Raw genomic sequence first — 21,977 nt, forward strand, 5'->3', positions numbered from 1 at the left:
GGAAAAACCAATATGAGACGGTAAGTTGTCAGAAAAGCATGAGTTTACGTTACTCACCAACAGCGACACTCACGTAGCAGCCCACAGCACCCACTTTCGCCCTGATTCACGACACATAGTCTTTAGTGAACCATTCTGATCAATAACTTTTTAAAACAGTCCGCAACTAGCGAAAAACGAATGGAGCAAAGCCCGTACAGGGCACAACTCGCTAGATGGCATCTCATGCAAGTAAACAATGCACAGAAGTGTTGATTATAATAAACGACATCTTGTAATTCTTTTTCATGAGGATTTTAACAAGAAACAAGAATAGTCCACATAACCACGGGCAAGGAAAAAGGAGAAAACGCCATAGAAAAACAGGCATTTCTTATGAACAGAGCTATCAACAAAAAAATGGCGAGATAGGAAACAGCTTTATTAAAATATTTGTGTATCATGTTAAATGTTTTTCTGTTGCTATTTTTTCCACGATTATGAGGCCATACTTCGAAACGTATTGCAAAAACTAAGGTAATTTTAAGTAAGTTAACCCCCCCCCCCTCCTCCGATATCAACCCTGGACTGCGGCGTCGGTGGGGCGGCTTGCATGCTTCAGCGATGCAGATAGCCGTAATGTAGGTGCAACCACAACGGAGGGGTATCTGTTGAGAGGCCAGACAAACGTGTGGTTCCTGAAGAGGAGCAGCAGCCTTTTCAGTAGTTGCAGGGGCAACAGTCTGGATGATTGGATGATCTGGCCTTGTAACATCAACCAAAATGGCCTAGCTGTGCTGGTACTGCGAATGGCTGCAATCAAGGGGAAACTACAGCCGTCATTTTTCCCTAGGGGATGCAGCTCTTCTGTAGGGTTACATCATGATGGCTTCCTCCTGGGTAAAATATTTCGGAGGTAACTCAGTCCCACAATCGGATCTCCGGGCGCGGACTACTCAGAAGGATATCGTCATCAGGAGAAACAAAACTGGCGTCCCACGATTTGGAGCGTGGAATGTTAGGTAATTTAATCGGACACGTAGGTTAGAAAATTAAAAATGAAGATGGATGGGTTGAAGTTGGATATAGTGGGAATTAGAGAAATTCGGTCTCAGGAGGAACAGGACTGCTGGTCAGTAAAATACAGGATTATAAATACGAAGTCTAATAGGAGTAATGCAGCATTAGGTTCAATAATGAATAAGAAAATAGGAATGCGGGTAAGATACTTTGAACAGCATAGCGAACGCATTACCGTAGCAAAGAGAGACACGAAGCGAACGCCTACCACAGTAGTACAAGTTTATGCTCCAGCTAGTCCCTCAGATGATGAAAGAGATTGAAGAAATGTATGATGAGAAAAAAGAAATTATTCAGATAGTTAAAGGAGACGAAAATTTAATTTTGGTGGGGGACTAGAAATCAATAACAGGGAAAGGAAGAGAAGGAAAAATAGTTGGCGAAATGCACTCGGGGAAGGAATGCAAGACGAAGCTGCCTGGTAGAATTTTGCACAGAGCATAATTTAATCATCACTGATACTTGGCTTAAGATCTGGGGAACGTTGTATACGTGGAAGAGACGTGGAGACACCGGAAAGTTTCTGACTGATTATATAATGGTAAGACAGAGATTTAGGAACCAGATTTGAAGTTGTAAGACAGTACCAGGGCAGATGTGGACTCTATCCACAGTTCATTGGTTATGAATAGTAGATTAAAACTGAAGAAATTGGAAAACGGGTAGGAAATTAAGGAGATGGGACCTGCATAAATTGAAACTACCAGAGGTTGTTGTCCGCAGCTTATGGTCGTGCGGTAGCGTTCTCGCTTCCCGCGCCCGGGTTCCCGGGTTCAATTCCCGGCGGGCTCAGGGATTTTCTCTGCCTCGTGATGACTGGGTGTTGTGTGCTGGCCTTAGGTTGGTTAGGTTTAAGTAGTTCTAAGTTCTAGGGGACTGGTGACAATAGACGTTAAGTCCTATAGTGCTCAGAGCCATTTGAACCAGCCAGCCAGAGGTTGTTGAGGGTTTCAGTGGGAGCGTTAAGCAAGGTTCACTAAAACAAGAGAAAGGAATACAGTAGAAGATGAATGTCTAGTTTTAAGAGATGAAGACAGCAAAGAATCAAATAGGTAAAAAAACAAGGCCTCTTGGAAATACTTGGATAATGCAAGACATATGTAATTTAACTGATGAAAGGAGAAACTGTCAAATGCAGCAAATGAAGCAAGGGAAAGGAAATATAGACGTTTAAGAAAACAGATTGAGAGGAAGTGCAAAATGGCTAAGCAGGAATGGCTAGAGGACAAATGTAAGGATTTAGAAGCAAATTCCACTAGGGGAAAGATAGATTCAGCCTACAGGAAATTAAAAAGACTTTGGGGAAAAGATAAGCAGCTGTACGAATATCAAGACCTCAGATGGGAAACCACTACTACGCAAAGAAGGGAAAGCTAAAAGGTGGAAGGAGTATACACAGAGTCTATACGAAGGAGACGTTGAAGACAGTATTATAGAAAGGGGAGTGGACGAAGATGATACGATACTGATAGAATAATTTGACAGAGCTTTGAAATATCGAAGTCGAAACAAGGCCACGGGAATAGACGATACTCCATCAGAACTACTGATAGCCTTAGGAGAGCCAGCCGTAACAAAACTGTTCCAGTTGGTGTGCAAGAAGTATGAAGTATGAGACAGGTGAAATACCCTCAGATTTCAAGAAGAATATAATACTTCCAATACCAAAGAAAATAGCTGCTGACAAATGTGAAAATTACCGAACTATCAGTTCAATAAATCATGGTTGCAAAATAATAAACCGAATTATTTACTGAAGAATGGAAAACTGGTAGAAGATGACCTCGGGGAAGATCAATTTGGACTCCAGAGAAATATAGGAACACCCAAAGCACTACTCAGCCTACAATTTATTTTAGAAGAAAGATTAAGAAAAGGCAAGCCTGCGGTTATAGCATTTGTAGACTTAGAGAAAGCTTTTAACAGTGTTGACTGGAATACTCACTTTCACATTCTAAAGGTGTCACGGGTAAAAAACAGAGCGGGAAAGTCTATTTACAACTTGCACAGTAACTAGACGGCAGTTATAAGAGTCCGGGGGAATGAAAGAGTAGCAGTGGTTGAGAAGGGCGTGAAGCACGGTTGTAGCCTATCCCCGAAGTTATTCTGTTTGTACAAGTAGTAAGGGAAACCGAAGAAAAATGTAGAGCAGGAAATAAAGTTCGGGGACAAGAAACGGAATGTAGTCGAAAAAAAACAGGTGATGCTAAGGGAATTAGATTAGGAAAAGAGACAAAATGGTTCAAATGACTCTATTCACTATGGGACTTAACATCTGAGGTCATCAGTCCCCTAGACGTAGAACTACTTAAATCTAACTAACTTAATGACATGACCCCTGGTCGTAGAAATATTTAAATCTAACTAACCTAAGGACATCACACACATCCATGCCCGAGGCAGAATTTGAACCTGCGACCGTAGCAGCAGCGCCGCTCCGTACTGGAGCGCCTAGAACCGCTCGGCCTCAGCTGTCGGCGAAAAGAGACGCTTAAAGTAGTAGATGAGGTTTGCTATTTGGGGAGCAAAATAACGGATGATGGCTGAAGTAGAGAGGATACAAACTGCAAATTGGCATGGCAAGAAAAGCGTTTCTGAAGAAAAGAAATTTGTTAGCATCGAGTATAGATTTAAGTGTCAGGAAGTCCTTTCTGAAGGTATTTGTGTGGAGTGTAGGCATGTATGGAAGTGAAACATGGAACGATAAACAGTTTAGACAAGAAGAGAATAGAAGCTTTTGAAATGTGGTGCTAGAGAAGAATGTTGAAGATTAGATGGGTAGATCACGTAACTGAATAGAATTGGAGAGACAAGAAATTTGTGGCTCGATCTCACCAAAAGAACGGATCAGTTGATAGGACACGCTCTGACACATCAAGTGATCAGCAATTTAGTGTTGGAGGAAAGTGTAGGGAGTACAGTCGTCGAGGGACACCAAGAGATGAGTACAGTAAGCAGATTCAGAAGGATGTAGGTCGCAGTAGTTATTCGGAGATGAAGAGGCTTGCACAGGATAGAGTAGCATGAAGAGCTTCGTCAAACCAGTTTTCGACCTGAAGACCACAATAACAACAACCACAATGAAGCTAACATGGAAATCGTGATTGGTAGCAGTCTTTGATAGATATATTTATAAATTGACCTTCGTCGCTGGCAGAAAAGGACATGAGGAAAGTAGGGAGCAAGCTCCATCAATTAAACGGACTGAAGCCGTGGAAGGCGTTGCCGTAGGGAAAGGGCGATGAAGGGCAGCTTTGCTTTCTCAGGTAGTGCTGGCAGTACATGGGGAACACTACATAGTGCCTAATACAGTACCACATTCACCCAGATCTTAGAAAACTAAAGTTGACCACGACTGGAACATTAGACTCTACATTTAGGAAATACTGCCTCCTGGTTTTCAAAATATAACTTAACACCTACTTGGGTAAACTAAGACGTTTTTGTTATTTTTGGTCTACTGATGCAGGCTGTAGAGACATAATGTCGTTTTTTGAATTATTTTACGAGGATAGCTGCAAAGATTTACCTATATTTCCTTTTACGTGAAAAGCAGATTTGTATAGCGTGAAAGCTTCGAATGTTTACAATTATTTAAATATCTTCTTTTTTTGTCTTGCTACATTCTCTTGTCACTTCGTTCGTTACCCAGAACACCTAGAAAGACTAGAGATAGGACATTCATATTCACAGGACATGTACATTAGTATGTTCTGCAGAAATCATTAGAACGCCAGTCACCTCTGTTTAGCTTGTGTCCTGTTGTCTAGTAGGCACAGGGCCTTCCATGGTATCTGATAACTTGTTCCATGAGTGATGGCATCGACGCGTATAAGGTGCGAATGGTGTCGTGTCGTATAGCCTTCCACGCTGCATTCACCTGGTTCCAAAGTTCATCTATGGTCGGCGTTGGGTCACAGCGCTGCACCCGTTGTTTCACCATATCTCACACATTTTCGTTTGGCGACAAGTCTATTGATCTGACGGGCCAGGGCAGAAGCCTCACATACTGTGATGCACAGAAGACAACGAGTAGTTTCTCCATTGTCTTGTTGAAAAATGGCGTAAGGGGAGTGTTGTGCAGAAAGGGTATGGCTAAGGGTCGCAGGATGTCGTTCACGTAAGTCACACTGATAACAGTGCCCTGGACGCGCACCAAGTGTGATTTGTGGTTGTACTCAATGGCACCCTACGCCATGAGGCCTCGAGTTGGCGCTGTATGTCTTGTGCGAATGCAGTGACTCTCATGCCACACCCCCTGCCTGCGGCGAACCAAAACGAGGCCATCACTTTCAAACAAATAGAACCTGGATTCGTCCGAAAACACGATCTGATGCCACTCCTATCCACAGTGACATCGTTCCATACACCGCAGCCGTCTAGCATGTTTCTGCACATTCGTCAAAGGTAGGCGGAGAAATGGACAACGCGCACGTAACCCGTGCCGTAATAGGCAGCGACGGACTGTCGCCACTTATAGTGTACGATGTGTTCCACTGGTGCGCCAGTGCCGAGGAAGATGCAGCTCGGTCACGTGTTGCCGTTCGGATGAGGTGTCGATCTTCTCAGGGAGTGGTCTGGGTGGTATCCTACGGCCGTCCGTGAACCATTCTGTACACACCCGTCGCACTGCCGAATCACTTGATCCTACACAAGCAGCAGTTTCCCGGATGGGTGCATCACATTATCGTCGTTCAAGGTGTTCTGTTTCTTTTTTATGAACATAAGTGTAATTATGTAAGATAGTTTGGGATAATAGTAATTACCATCAAACAGATTTATTGCGTTGGGAGCAAAATAACTGATGATGGTCGAAGTAGAGAGGATATAAAATGTAGACTGGCAATGGCAAGGAAAGCGTTTCTTAAGAAGAGAAATTTGTTAACATCGAGTATTGATTTAAGTGTCAGGAAGTCGTTTCTGAAAGTATTTGCATGGAGTGTAGCCATGTATGGAAGTGAAACGTGGACGATAAATAGTTTAGACAATAAAAGAATAGAAGCTTTCGAAATGTGGTGCTGCAGAAGAATGCTGAAGATTAGATGGGTAGATCACGTAAATAATGAGGAGGTATTGAATAGGATTGGGGAGAAGAGAAGTTTGTGGCACAACTTGACTAGAAGAAGGGATCGGTTGGTAAGACATGTTCTGAGACATCGAGGGATCACCAATTTAGTATTGGAGGCCAGCGTGGAGGGTAAAAATCGTAGAGGGAGACCAAGAGATGAATACAGTAAACAGATTCAGAAAGATGTAGGTTGCAGTAGGTACTGGGAGATAAAGAAGCTTGCACAGGTAGAGTAGCATGGAGAGCTGCATCAAACCAGTCTCAGGACTGAAGACCACAACAACAACATCCTCTGATTTTCCTGACACTAATGCTACGTACGTATTTTTAATAGTCCTGCCTTTGGAAGTATCGGTGAGTTTGATTCATAATGAGAATTAGCCGGCTTGGACGTGATCTGTTCAGTCCACTTAAGATAACTACTAATTGCAGTAATTATACCGGGCCAAATATCTCACGAAATAATGTCAAACGAAAAAACTACAAACAACGAAACTTGTCTAGCATGATGGGGGAAACCAAATGGCACTATGGTTGGCCCCCTAGATGGCGCTACCATAGATCAAACGGATATCAACTGCGTTTTTTTTTAGATAGGAACCCCCATTTTTATTACATATTCGTGTAGTACGTAAAGAAATACGAATGTTTTAGTTTGACCAATTTTTTCGCTTTGTGACAGATGGCGCTGTAATGGTCACAAACATATGGCTTACAATTTTAGACGAACAATTGGTAACAGGTAGGTTTTTTAAATTAAAATATAGAACGTAAGTACGTTTGAACATTTTATTTCGGTTGTTCCAATGTGATACATGTACCTTTGTGAACTTACCATTTCTGAGGACGTATGCTATTACTGCGTGATTACCTGTAAATACCACATTAATGCAATAAATGCTCAAAATGAAGTCCGTCAACCTCAACGCATTTGCCAATACGTATAACGACATTCCTCTCAACAGCGGGTAGTTCGCCTTCCGTAATGTTCGCACATGTATTGACAATGCGCTGACGCATGTTGTCAGGCGTTGTCGGTAGATCACGATGGCAAATATTCTTCAACTTTCCCCACAGAAAGAAATCCGGGGACGTCAGATCCGGTGAACGCGCGGGCCATGGTATGGTGCTTCGACGACCAATCCACCTGTCATGAAATATGCTATTCAATACCGCTTCAACCGCACGCGAGCTATGTGACCAACATCCATCATGTGCGGCTGGTCCCGGCGGAGGTTCGAGTCCTCCCTCGGGCATGGGTGTGTGTGTTTGTCCTTAGGATAATTTAGATTAAGTAGTGTGTAATCTTATGGACTGATGACCTTAGCAGTTAAGTCCCATAAGATTGCACACATATTTGAATTTGATTTTTCTGTCATGCAGTGAAACATCTTGTAGTAACATCGGTAGAACATTCCGTAGGAAATCAGTATACATTGCACCATTTAGATTCCCATCGAAAAAACGAGGGCCAATTATCCTTCCTCCCATAATGCCGCACCATACATTAACCCGCCAAGGTCGCTGATGTTCCACTTGTCGCAGCCATCGTGGATTTTCCGTTGCCCAATAGTGCATATTATACCGGTTTACGTTACCGCTGTTGGTGAATGATACTTCGTCGCTAAATAGAACGTGTGCAAAAAATCTGTTATGGACCGGGTAATTTATCTTGTGCTCAGTGGCAGAACTGCACACGACGTTCAAAGTCGTCGCCATGCAATTCCTGGTGCATAGAAATATGGTACGTGTGCAATCGATGTTGATGTAGCATTCTCAACACCGACGTTTTTGAGATTCCCGATTCTCGAGCAGTTTGTCTGCTACTGATGTTCGGATTAGCCGCGGCAGCAGCTAAAACATCTACTTGGGTAGCATCATTTGTTGCAGGTCGTGGTTGACGTTTCACATGTGACTGAACACTTCCTGTTTCCTTAAATAACGTACTATCCGGCGAACGGTCCGGACACTTGGATGATGTCGTCCAGGATACCGAGCAGCATACATAACACACGCCCGTTGGGCATTTTGATCACAATAGCTATACATCAACACGATATCGACCTTTTCCGCAATTGGTAAACGGTCCATTTTAACACGGGTAGTGTATCACGAAGCACCTATCACAAAACGAAAAAAGTGGTACAACTAAAACATTCATATTTCTTTACGTACTACACGAATATGTAATAAAAAATGGGGGTTCCTATTTTTTAAAAAACACAGTTGATATCCGTTTGACCTATGGCAGCGCCATCTAGCGGACCAATCATAGCGCCATCTGGTTTCCCCCTTCAAGCCAGACGAGTTTCGTTCTTTGTAGTTTTTTCGTTTGATGCTTATTTCGTGAGATATTTGGCCCGGTCACTATCAATGGACCACCTTGTGTACAAAATGTTCAATTTCATTGAAGACATTTAAATATGTTGTAAACTGTACATCGGATCTAAACAAGCTATAATTGGTTCAAAATGGCTCTGAGCACTATGGGACTTAACTTCTGAGGTCATCAGTCACCTAGAACTTAGAACTACTTAAACCTAACTAACCTAAGGACATCACACACATCCATGCCCGAGGCAGGATTCGAACCTGCGACCGTAGCGGTCACGCGGTTCCAGACTGAAGCGCCTAGAACCGCACGGCCACACCAGCCGGCTAACTGTCATAGTACTTGCAGTGGATCCTGATGCAGTTTAGAATTCCTGTGTGATAGTCTGGATAGATGTCTGCCTGTTACACATTACAACCCTCTAGAACTGTCGGTGGTCTCTGTCAGTCAACAGTTGAAGTCGGCCAGTATGCTTTTTTGCTGTACGTGTCCCTTCACGTTTCCACTTCACTATCACATCGGAAACAGGGGACCTAGGGATGTATAGGAATGTGAAAATCTCGCGTACAGACGTATGACACTAGTGACAACCAATCACCTGACCACGTTCGAAGTCGGTAAGTTCTGCGGAGTGGCCCATTCTGCTCTCTCATGATGTTTAATGACTACTGAGGTCACTGATATGGAGTACCTAGCATTAGGTGGCAGCACAATGCACCTAATATGAAAACGTATGTTTTTGGGGGTGTCCGGACACTTTTGATCACATAGTGTATTTCATTAGCTTCACCTGTAACACGTTTGCATCCTTTCCTTTTGCTCGTCTGAACGCTGCAATCAGATTTAAATGTCTTCACGAAAGCGAGCTTTCTCTGGAAAACGCTTGGCATACAAGGGAACAGCTGCCTCAGTATTTCTTCTACATTCTCCGTAGATCAGGATAATTTCAGTTTTTTCTTCTGTGGTTGCAACATTCATCGTCCACTTGCACGTTATGTCCTCCAAATGATAGGTAGGTGTGAAGGTAATAAACATTGAGCAAGTATTCTATTGTTTAAAGTCGCTATTTATTCTTCTCACCATACGTCAGCCCCGGTCACAGTGTACTGCCTGTTATAGATACGACGTAGTTCGCTACACGGCCACGGCGGCGCTCCGAGTAGTCCCCTGTTCGATATGTCGGAGGAATATAACATTGCGAATGGTGTTTCTGATTAGAAGTTATGAAATACCGGCATGTCTTATCCTCGTAGCCTGGAGATAGGGTCCCACGTGCCATTTGAATATGCGAAGGCCATTGAGTAGCATGTCGTAAACTACGATTGTGTTCCCATCCCCACACCCTCCGATTACAGCACCTTCTGTGGCGAAACGGAGAAACGCTTCAGACGAGACGTATCTAGATGTTGCCGTAGAATAGCAATCTGCATTAAAAAGGGAGGTTTCCGTTGAAGATTTCAGAGTTGCCGCCACCCCGTTCCCACCCAGACATGGGGTCGAGTGGCGGATCGAGTGTGGTATGGCTGGATGTCCGCCTCCGAGACAAACAAATTGGTATTGCAACATTTGTGATCCGATGTGTAGTTTTCAAAATATTTCAATGTCTTCAGTTAAAATGAACATCCTGCCCGGCCGGAGTGGCCAAGCGGTTCTAGGCGCTACAGTCTGGAACTGCGCGACCGCTACGGTCGCAGGTTCGAATCCTGCCTCGGGCATGGATGTGTGTGATGTCCTTAGGTTAGTTAGGTTTAAGTAGTTCTAAGTTCTAGGGGACTGATGACCTCAGCAGTTAAGTCCCATAGTGCTCAGAGCCATTTTTTTCAACATCCTGTATACAGAACCTGCTTGTTTCTTTATGCACAACGTCCGATGCACTAGAATAAGATTAGTTCAGTTTAAGTATTGAAAATTCACCGTGGAAGAATAATTAACCAAGCCAGCTACTTCTAAAACACAATATTCCGTGCTTTATTTTTTTAACTCTTGATCTGGGCTGTCATTACAACATTTCGTCACAAGTTAGAGCCAATATTGGAGTAGATTTTGCGATATTATACCGATCTGTTTGTTTCGCGCTCTTCTATTGTCGTTCATAGCCCTAGGATTCTTACCCCACTGTCACCACCTGTATTTGTTACTTGTTTTCATATGTTCGTCGTGTACTGGTAGTGTTCTTGTTATACCTGAGTGTCACATGCTTTTAATTATTTTAGCTAGCTATGTCTCGGGCATAATGACGTTTCTCTGAAACAACGCCGAACGTGTGACTATGGTAGGGCACCGGAGCTCCCAATCATTGCTTGTGGTGCAGTAGTGCAACATACAGTTTTAAACATGCATATTCATCAAGATAAAACTAGTTTATAATGCTCTGTTATGGGTAGCAAGGATTTGGACATGAGATGCCAGTAGAACTGGACTGAACAAACAATAAAAGATGCTTCAAAATTTATGGAATAGTCAAATGTTGCTAGTAAAACGTTCAAGATATCACTCAGCTCCCTTCACTCATCACAAGCACAAAATACGGGAACAATAATATACGCAATCTGATTCAGAACGTAATGAAAATTTCACCCGCGAGCAAAAGGAGGCCATAAATAAGATGATAGTTTTTAGGCGAAGGATTATGCAGACTGTCTGCATTCTTAACACCGAAGAGTAGCCTTTGAAACTCGCAAATGGTTCAAATGGCTCTGAGCACTTTGGGACTAAACTTCTGAGGTCATCAGTCCCCTAGAACTTAGAACTACTTAAACCTAACTAACCTAAGGACATCACACACATTCATGCCCGAGGCAGGATTCGAACCCGCGACCGTAGCGGTCGCGCGATTCCAGACTGTAGCGCCTAGAACCGCTCGGCCACTCCGGCCGGCAGAGACTCGCAGAAAGAAATAGTATTCATTATGGTATTTCTAAACAAAGAACTGGTTTGGTGCACTTCTGAAACGTAACCGATCACTCGTGATCAGGAGACACAAAACATCAAAAATTACTGAGTTTAATCGAGTAAATGTTAAATAACCTTTTGACAACTTGATGGCAGATTTTCCTAATTGCGACTTCATAACAAATCGCATATACACCTACCACAGAGATGACGCTGGAATCATAATTGTACCAGAGCTCGGCAAAAATCACGCAAAATACACAAATTCTAAAGTTTTTATTAGTAAAATTGGCGTTTTTTTAAAAATGAAATAACATGATTTGCTAGTTTTGAATATATGTCTGATAACTCAGGATTGGTATCCCACATTTGTATTCGAAGGACATAAGTTGCCGTCACTCCATGACGTTGGGAAATACCAGTCGAAACGGAAAGTCCATTTTTGTTATTGTTTCTGTTTTTCCATATGCATACAAAACCTGCGAAAACCAATCAGAATAAAGTAGACATAATTATTTTACAAGTTCAAATACAGGAAATAAAAACGAATATAGTGATTACAAATGGCTATTGCTAATGGATAGCGATGTGCCGATAAGAATTACAGAGAACATAAAAGATAGCTCTAAAGTTCGATCGTTACACGAGACGCGTGGGTAAGTTGCCATTAATGTGTAGTGTGCGATGTCAGCACAAAAATTGTACGGTCTAGCTTTCTTCGTTGGGCTGTGTCAACAAGCACTTACCTGGACTACTTGAGCAATGGCAGATACCACAGCCTAATACAGTTTCCACGTATAACATCTTTTAGCGAGATGAAGCACTCTCACGTCAGGATATGGAGGTTCGTACATTTTTAAATCAACATACTCCAAACGGTCTGACACCGTAACTGAATGGTCGGCGTGGCAGACTGCAATGCAGAGCACCCGGGTTCGTTTCCCGGTACTGCCAAGGATTATTAGTGGTACCACTGGAACGGGCTGCACTCAGCTTCGTGGCGGCAATTGAGCAGCTACCTGACAGAGGAGTAGCAGTTCCAGGCCGCGAAAACCGACAACGGCCAAGAGAGTTGTGTGCCGACCGCACTGCCCTCTAAACCGCATCCATTGGCATAGGACGACACGGCGGTCGGTCGGTACCTATGCCCTCCCCCCCCCCTCCCCCCCCCCCAAGGGTCTGTGGACGGAGTTTACATTTATGGTATCTTCCACACCGTTGGACATGACGAGATGCGTTCTGCTGTTGATCATCTACATCTCTGGACATGACATCAAGCTTTTATTTTTATCGGATTAAGTGGAAGACCTTGTGTATGTGACTCCTTTGACGAAAACAGTTACGGAACTCAAAACGCGCATTTGTAATGAGCTCGCATGGGTGACTTCACATACACTATCTGGTCAAAAGTATCTGGGCAGCCCTATGCAATGCAGAACTGATTACTTGATGTCACGATAGGAGGACCACTGTTGAGTATAAAAGGAGGTGGGAAGAAATACTGTGTAGTCAGGAAAGAAACAGCAACAGTGGAATGCATCGGTTCAGTGACTTCAAACATGGACTAGTCACTGGATGACACTGTAAGTAGGCTGTTTAACTTTTTGTGTTGGTAACGCTACGTAGCGCTCTGTATGAAAATCGCTGACTGCGCTGTGTGCAGTCTGTGGCTGGTTGGACTCAATGTTGGAATATTCGCTAGCGTAGTACTGGGCATTTGGATGTGAACAGCCAGTAGTGTTGGGCAGTTGGAGGTGAGCCGCCAGCAGTGGTGGATGTGGGGAGAGAGATGCCAGAGTTTTGAGCAGTTTTGCTCACCTGTTTGAAAATCAAATAACGTAAGAGTTTTTCCAGCACTGTTCTTCTTTACATTCAAAGGGCATGTTTTATCACCTAAGCAACAAATCCATCCGGGACATTAGAACCCTCCTAAAGATGCGCAAGTCGACTGTTGGTGATGTAGTTGTTAAGTGGAAATGCGAACGCAACCACAAGTAAATCAAGACCTGAGAAATCACATGTACGCATGGACATGGACTGTCGAGCATTGTTGAAAGATGATTTTAAAAACTCGCATGAAATCAGCGGAATGGATCACTCTTGAGTTCCAAAGTAGTACCAACAGTCCAGCTAGCATAATGGTTGTGCATAAAGAGTTCAACAGACTGGGCTACAATGATCGAGCACCTTCTCATAATCCACACATTTCTGTAGTCAGTGTCAAGCAACTGTTGAGGTGGGGCAAAAAGAGCAACGACACTGAACAGAGGATGACAAGAAACGAGTGATTTGATGAATCACGGTACGCCGTGTGGCAGTCCAATGGAAGGCTTTTGATCTGCCGAATGCCTGGAGAAGGCTACCTGCCATCCCGTGTAGAGCTAACAATTAAGTATGGAGGAGGTGGGGTTATGGCTTATCAATGGCTTAGGATGTGGTCCTCTTATCACGCTTAAGAAAATGCTAAATGGGGTAAGAAATAAATACATTTTATAGCATTATGTACTCTGTAGACTAGGGGAACACATCGGAGAGGATGATTGTATCAGCATGACAGTGTACTCTGTCATAAAGCAGCACATGCGATGCGGTGGTTTATGGATAATAACATTCTTGAAATGGATTGGCATGTAGAGTCCCGACCAGAACCCAATGACACACCTATGGGATGAGTTAGAACGGCGACTTAGTTCTAGAACCCGGCACTCAACATTTATACCTCCTCTGGTTTCGGCTTGTGAGAGGGAATGGGCTGCTATTCCTATACAGGCATTCAGACACCTCACTGTAAGTGTCCCCAGCAGATCTGAAGCCATCATAAAGGCAATAGGAGAACATATTAATGAACACCAATATTCAGCCTGATATTTTTGGTCCGACAGTGTATCATTCAGACTGTTGGAGGATAAGCAGATTCCGCTTAAACATTCCGCGAGAAACCATAGCGGTTCATATAGGACAACTGTGAAATCTCTAAAAGAAACTGATCTTCTGTTTATATTCTCTGTAACTCTCTGCTCGACGTTGCCCCTACTCGAGGCGTAGTGCATCTATTAACAGGTCACGGTCCGTATCCCAAACATCTGAATCAAGTAGGATGTAGTAACACACCAGTCTGTGAATGTGGAGAGGAAAAAACGATTTGGGAGACAACCTGAGCAGCCGTCTTAGGTTTTTTGCAGATGACGCTGTCGTTTATCGACTAATAAAGTCATCAGACGATCAAAACAAAATGAAAAACGATTTAGAAAAGATATATGAATGATGCGAAAATTGGCAGTGGACCCTAAACAACGAAAAGTTTGAGGTTATCCACATGAGTGCTAAAAGGAATCCGTTAAACATCGGTTACATTATAAATCAGTCAAATCTAGTTGTTGTTGTGGTTAGTGTTTAACGTCCCGTCGACAACGAGGTCATTAGAGACGGAGCGCAAGCTCGGCTTAGGGAAGGAAGTCGGCCGTGCCCTTTCAAAGGAACCAACCCGGCATTTGCCTGAAACGATTTAGGGAAATCACGGAAAACCTAAATCAGGATGGCTGGAGACGGGATTGAACCGTCGTCCTCCCGAATGCGAGTCCAGTGTGCTAACCACTGCGCCACCTCGCTCGGTAGTCAAATCTAAAGACTGTAAATTCAACTAGGAATTACAGTTACGAACAATTTAAATTGGAAGGAACACATAGAAAATGTTGTGGGGAAGGCAGGACACTTAAAAAATGTAACAGATTTAGTAAGGAGGATGCCTACACTACGCTTGTCCGTCCTCTTTTAGAATACTGCTGCGCAATGTGGGATCCTTACCCGATAGGACTGAAGGAGTACATCGAAAGAGTTCAAAGAAGGGCAGCACGTTTTGTATTATCGCGAGAGAGTGGGAGAGAGTATCGCTGAAATGATAGAGGGTTTGAGATGGACATCATTAAAAGAGAGGCGTTTCTCGTTGCGACGGAACCTTCTCACGAAATTCCAATCACCAACTTTCTCCTCCGCAAAATATTTTTTTGACATCGACCTATATAGGGAGAAACGATCACCACGATAAAATAAGGGAAATCGAAGCTCGTAGGAAAGGTATGGGTGTTCGTTCTTTCCACGCGTTATACGAGATTGAATAATAGAGAATTGTGGTTCGGCGAACCCTCTGCCAAGTACTTAAATGTGATTTTCAGAGGTTCCGCTGACACCCCCTTTTCCATGCAGAGAGAGACTGCAGACAAGTAGACTGCGATCTGCAAACAATTGTTCAAAAATGTGCAAATGTGTGTGAATTCCTAAGGGACCAAACTACTAAGGTCATCGGTCCCTAGACTTACACACTACTTAAACTAACTTATGCTAAGAATAACACACACACCCATGCCCGAGGGAGGACTTGAACCTCCGGCGGGAGGGGCTGCGCAATCCGTGATATAGCGCCTCAAACCGCGCGGCCACTCAGCACAGTAAATAACTGTAAGCGAACAAAACTTATGGTCTAAAATCAATTGGACAGTACATGAAGTACCTAAAAAGCAGCTGCTTAACTTTCAGTCTTTAAGATCAAATTGACTCTCTGAATATCAAAATAATGTCGTCACAAGAAGCGTTCCTTCAACTATAGATAATAATAGGTAGATGTAAATTTAAGTAAGAGAAACTTCAAGAAAAAAAGGAAAATAAAATAAAAAGAAAAGAAAGAATGCCATGACTACCTCATGCGTATGCGTAAACGCGAGGATTGCCGAGTCACGCAAATAACAATGTGGGTGACGTAGAACAGTGTAGGAAGAATAGGTTTAGAAGTAGGTGTAGTTGCAGTTAATCGGCAAACCTCGAGTTCTTCGAGGCTGCCAATAACGTATATACTAAAGTAATATTGAAGTTATTCACCTGAAACTTGAGTTACTTTCCTTTTTTTATGTTTTTTTGAACTGATCCTTATTTTTTAAACTTCTGTTTTATTTCTATATTAATGCTATCAATGGTTGCAGTAAACATTGTAAGGTGGCTATAATTTCGTAACTTACAAGCACACATCCACATACTTTGGCGTGAAATACAACCACAATTAGGTATCATTTGATAGATTGTACATCGTATATATGAATATTTAAAGGAGACTGACACTGTCACATACGCCTTGTGAATAATTGTTAACGCTTATTGCATGAAAGGTAACGGAGTGTCTTTTTTGACAGAACGGCGTAATGAATGATTCCCTATACTAGTAGAGGTTGCAACGCCAGTGGAGATGAAACGGCAGGCAGAACTCAAGCTCTGGCTGAAAGGCAAGCACAAGTGTTGGTCCTGCTTAAAACAGGAAGTAGCTATATGGACATCGTGGCACCTGAGCTCTGGAGCACAATACGCTGACGGCCAGCCGCTACTGTAGCAGGACCAGAAGGATAACTGGGAACTCTGCAAATCTTGGACGCAGGTGAGAGGAACGTAAAAGTGTAACTTCGGAAAACATGCAGGCTGGGTTATTTCCAAGGATTTTTACTCAGAAGCGTACCATTGTACGAGTATCGGATTTTCCTAGCAAACTTTCCGCGCTGGACGACAAACGACTAAAATATGGTTGGTCGGCGTTCGGAAGAATCTGTAGATAGGGAGAATATTCCGTGGTTTCGGGAATATGATTCGCTTTCGGAATTACGAGGGTGCAGAGCCGAACTTCACCTCCGGGTTGGAAGTCGTCCCTGAGTATGCAGCGTTCAGTAATTGAGAGTAGTTCTTCTACCTATACTTACGTTGAGACGTAATTTGAACTCCGTCCTTGTCGCTGGGAGTTCCCGTTTCTAGTCTGTAGAACACAGAGAGGAAAAGATAGTATTAGGGTATATTAGTCAGAGGACCGCCTTCTGCCGTCCTAGTGTTTGAAAGAGTTTATTTGTGGCTGGAGTTCTTCCATCGTCGCAAACGAGTACGAGAACCGTCACTTCGAGGCACCAGACACAGTACACACGGTGATATCACAAATTGCTTCGGCTTATTAAGGCTACAAAGCTAAACAGCTGTGATCACGTTAGTCTGTTTCCACTGAGGGTCCACACCACTGTGGATCATCTTTGAAAGCAGTGTTTTCAAATGTTTGGTGCGTAATGATGTCAGTCATTTCGCTTTAGTGATATTAGACTGCGCAGTCATAATAAGGGGCAGAGTTGGGCAATTTATTAATAATTTTAGTTAGGAAATACAGACAATTGTACTTAATGGGTTGATTTTAATCTATAATAAATGTATATTGAACAACAACGTTTATCATTTAGCAATATTAGTTGCCTTCATCATTCATTTATGTTTAGATTGTAATTTATATGTTAAAAGGAGCATTAAGAGTTCCTAAGATCTGCTTCATAGAGTAGTCAGACAGGGCCAAACCATCATTTTAGCGTTTATTATTTTCCGTCGCGCATATTCGTTTTTGCATCCGCCTGGAGTAGCATCTTGGAACTTGATTTACTACTACATACATAATGTCAAACATTGTATGTGAACATGATTAACGAATATGTACGACCTGTTTAGAGTTTTCAGATAACAGGTCAAATATTCGGAGCAATTAATTTAATTTAATTGAAAATTGAACTGTACCTCTTATCGCCATGCATTAAATACACTACTGGCCAGTAAAATTGCTACACCAAGAAGAAATGCAGACGATAAACGGGTATTCATTGGACAAATATATTATACTAGAACTGACATTTGGCTACATTTCCACGCAATTTGGGTGCATAGATCCTGAGAAATCAGGACCCAGAACAACCACCCCTGGCCGTAATAACGGCCTTGCTACGCCTGGGAATTGAGTCAAACAGATCTTGGATGGCGTCTACAGGTACAGCTGCCCATGCAGCTTCAACACAATACCACAGTTCATCAAGAGTAGTGACTGGCGTGTTGTGACGAGCCAGTTGCTCGGCCACCATTGACCAGACGTTTTCAATTGTTGAGAGATCTGGAGAATGTGCTGGCCAGTGCAGCAGTCGAACATTTTCTGTATCCAGAAAGGCCCGTACAGGACCTGCAACATGCGGTCGTGCATTATCCTGCTGTAATGTAGGGTTTCGCGGGGATCGAATGAAGGGTAGAGCCACGGGTCGTAACACATATGAAATGTAACGTCCACTGTTCAAAGTGCCGTAAATGCGAACAAAGTTTACCGAGACGTGTAACCAATAGCAAACCATAGCATCACGCCGGGTGATACGCCACTATGGCGATGACGAATACACGCTTCCAATGTGCGTTCACCGCGATGTCGCCAAACACGGATGCGACCATCATGATGCTGTAAACAGAACTTGGATTCATCCGAAAAGATGACGTTTTGCCATTCGTGCACCCAGGTTCGTCGTTGAGTACACCATCGCAGGTGCTCCTGTCTGTGATGCAGCGTCAAGGGTAACCGCAGCCATGGTCTCCGAACTAATAGTCCATGCTGGTGCAAACGTCGTCGATCTGTTCGTGCAGATGGTTGTTGTCTTGCAAACGTCAAAAAAAAAAAAATGGCTCTGAGCACTATGGGACTGCAAACGTCGTCGATCTGTTCGTGCAGATGGTTGTTGTCTTGCAAACGTCAAAAAAAAAAAAAAAAATGGCTCTGAGCACTATGGGACTTAACATCTGAGGTCATCAGTCTCCTAGAACTTAGAACTACTTAAACCTAAATAACCTAAGGACATCACACACCTCCATGCCCGAGGCAGGATTCGAACCTGCGACCGTAGCGGTCGCGAGGTTCCAGACTGAAGCGCCTAGAACCGCTCGGCCACTACGGCCGGCTTGCAAACGTCCCCATCTGTTGACACAGGGATCGAGACGTGGCTGCACGATCCGTTACAGCCATGCGGGTAAGATGCCTGTCATCTCGACTGGTAGTGATACGAGGCCGTTGGGATCCAGCATGGCGTTCCGTATTACCGTCCTGAACCCACCGATTCCATATTCTGCTAACAGTCATTGGACCTCGACCAACGCGAGCAGCAATGTCGCGATACGATAAACCGCAATCGCGATAGGCTACAATCCGACCTTCGTCAAAGTCGGAAACATGATGGTACGTATTTCTCCTCCATACACGAGGCATCACAACAACGTTTCACCAGGCAACGCCAGTCAACTGCTGCTTGTATATGAGAAATCGGTTGGAAACTTTCCTCATGTCAACACGTTGTAGGTGTCGCCACCGGCGTCAACCTTGTGTGAATGCTCTGAAAAGCTAATCATTTGCATATCACAAGATCTTCTTCCTGTCGGGTAAATTTCGCGTCTGTTTCACGTCATCTTCGTGGTGTAGCAATTTTAATGGTCAGCAGTGTAGTGGCAGCCGTTTGTGATTGTCGTATTGCTCTGCACTACGGTTGCTGATGATTGGCCGTTGTCAAATTCTCGACTAGAGCCGCTTAGCCTGCCGCCGCGGCGCCACTGCCCCCTACCTGAGCATGTTGGAGAGGGTGCGCTGGCCGTGGTTCTGCTGCGCGACGTCGCAGCAGTGCGCCATGGTGGCCACGACCACCTGGTGCAGCAGGTACAGCACGGTGGTGCGCACCGTGTGCAGGCGGCGCTGCCAGTACTCGGCCTTGTACACGAACACGGCGCGCGACACCTTGGGCTGCGGCGGGGGCGGCGGGGGCGGCTTCCGCTTGCGGTGCGACACGCTGGACGTGGAGGTGTTGGTGTCGGTGCTGCCGCTAGGCGACGGCTTCCTCTCTTTGGCCACCTCCGCCTCGGCCTCCTCTTTCTTGGCACTTTCCGCCGGTTGCTTCTGGTACGACAGGCTCTGGAATTTCCCTGACAGCTTCTGCAGCAAATCCACCGCTATCTGCAGAGCCTAAACAATTTTTTTTCCTTTATTGTTATTTGAATACCTTTACAATAAAGGTAGGCCGGCAGCGGCCTATGTATGCCGCTCTTCGGCCACAGTGAACACATACAGGAAACAGAAAGGCAGAAAAGAACAAACAAACATGGTGGGCAAAAACGGGAGACAGACATAGTAAAATAAATGGAGCCGTTCAGGGGCGCACTGTTTGAATAAAAAACGTTCATCACTAAACACAACGGGGCAGAACGAGTTTACACACGTGAGCAGAGGAGCATAAACAGAGAAACACTGAAGCACTGACGCGAAGACACACACGAGCACTGAAGTACCTAAAGCTGGTGTCCTAAAACTATTCCAGGCACATATTACTGCTGTCTAGATGCATTTCCCGCAATAACAAAATTGTGGACTTTACAGTACCAAGAGTTCGTTTTTCAAGAGCAAGGAGGAGGAAAATGATAATGATGACGATGTAGACGTAGATCAAACATACTGAATGTCCCGCTGATGAGTGCAAGTTTCTAGTAAGGTTCGTTAACGTATGTTAATTCGCAAAATATATTTTTCTTGTCGTGTGACATGTGTAAAGACAGTTCATATTGGTAGGAAGGGAAATTACTGGCTAATGCCCTGTTAACACAGAAAATTAATTGGTTGACCCAAATAAGTAGGTGGAAAGAAATCGGCTGTTGCCTTGTTCGAAGAATCGCCCAGCAGAGACTAGCAATAATCTGGAGAAACTAAAGGAAACAACATTAAACAGAAAGCTCAGGCGGATATCTGAAACCTGTTGCTTGGGATTACGAGTAAAGTATCTTAACAACTGCTCGTATTTCACTTTTTGGCTTCAGTAAAAGGAAAATTAGCAGAGACATTAGTTTTCGTATGTCTTCGTTCCCTGTGGGGCATTATAATTTTTGCTAGATCTACTTGTTTTAGAAGTTCAAGGAAGTACATTCTGGAGTTGTGACCCAAACTTGCAAACGATTGTTATAACGGATGTACATTAGGTGGCAAAGATGCACTGTTCATGCACATAGCCGGGGACATTTCAAAGGGAAGAGGAGCGGGTAGGAGGGAGAGGGAGTGGGTGTTGATGCCAGTGGGAGAGGGGAATGGAGGGGGAGGGGAGAAGGTGGGGGGGTCGGAAGCACGGGGGGAGGGGAGGAAGGGGAGGAAGAGAGGAGGGAGAGAAGAGGGTGCCCTGGAGGAAAACCACAGGGGGATGAAGGGGAGAATCAAAGTTGGTAAGAGGGGTAGACGGAGAGGAGGGCATCATCAGGCACTGGGAGTTGCCAGAAGCCACATTGGACAAAGGTATGGAGTGTGGAGAGATGGAGAGCGAGTGTGATGTGGGAGTACCAGTGCGGCAGTGGACAGGGGTGGGAAAGGATGGGAGAGACAAGCAGGTGACGGGGATCAAGTTTGCGGGAGGTGTAAAGGATCTGTATGCATTCGAGGAAAAGGAGGAGGTGTGGGAATGGAATTAAGTCGTACAGGATCCGTGTGGGGGAGGGGAGGTGGATGCGATAGGTGAAGCGGATCACATGGCGTTCCAGGATTTGAAGGAATTTGTAGAAGGTAGGAGGGGTGGCGATCCAGGCAGTATGGGCATAGCATAGGGCGGATGAGTGATTTATAGGTGTGGAGGACGGTGGAGGGGTCCAGACCCCGTTTGCAGCCAGAAAGGAGCTTGAGGAGTCGGGAGTGTGCCTTGGCTTGGATCATCTGGAGAGGGGGTTCAGCAGAGGCGACGGTCAAGGGTGATGCCAAGGTACGTGAGGGTGGGGGTGAGGTTGATAGGACAGCCG

The 21,977-nt window shown here is 44.3% G+C and overlaps 1 protein-coding gene across 1 annotated transcript in view; it reads right to left on the bottom strand.

Moving 5' to 3' along the window:
• The window catches only part of LOC126177058 (uncharacterized), a 266,522-nt gene that overhangs the window by 142,933 nt on the left and 101,612 nt on the right, over positions 1 to 21,977 (bottom strand). The window contains exon 3 of the mRNA XM_049924295.1: positions 19,778 to 20,172. Within this exon, the coding sequence (XP_049780252.1) occupies positions 19,778 to 20,172 (395 nt within the window). The remainder of the gene's footprint in view (positions 1 to 19,777; positions 20,173 to 21,977) is intronic.

This window comes from Schistocerca cancellata, chromosome 3 (assembly GCF_023864275.1).
Source record: "Schistocerca cancellata isolate TAMUIC-IGC-003103 chromosome 3, iqSchCanc2.1, whole genome shotgun sequence".
NCBI lineage: Eukaryota > Metazoa > Arthropoda > Insecta > Orthoptera > Acrididae > Schistocerca > Schistocerca cancellata.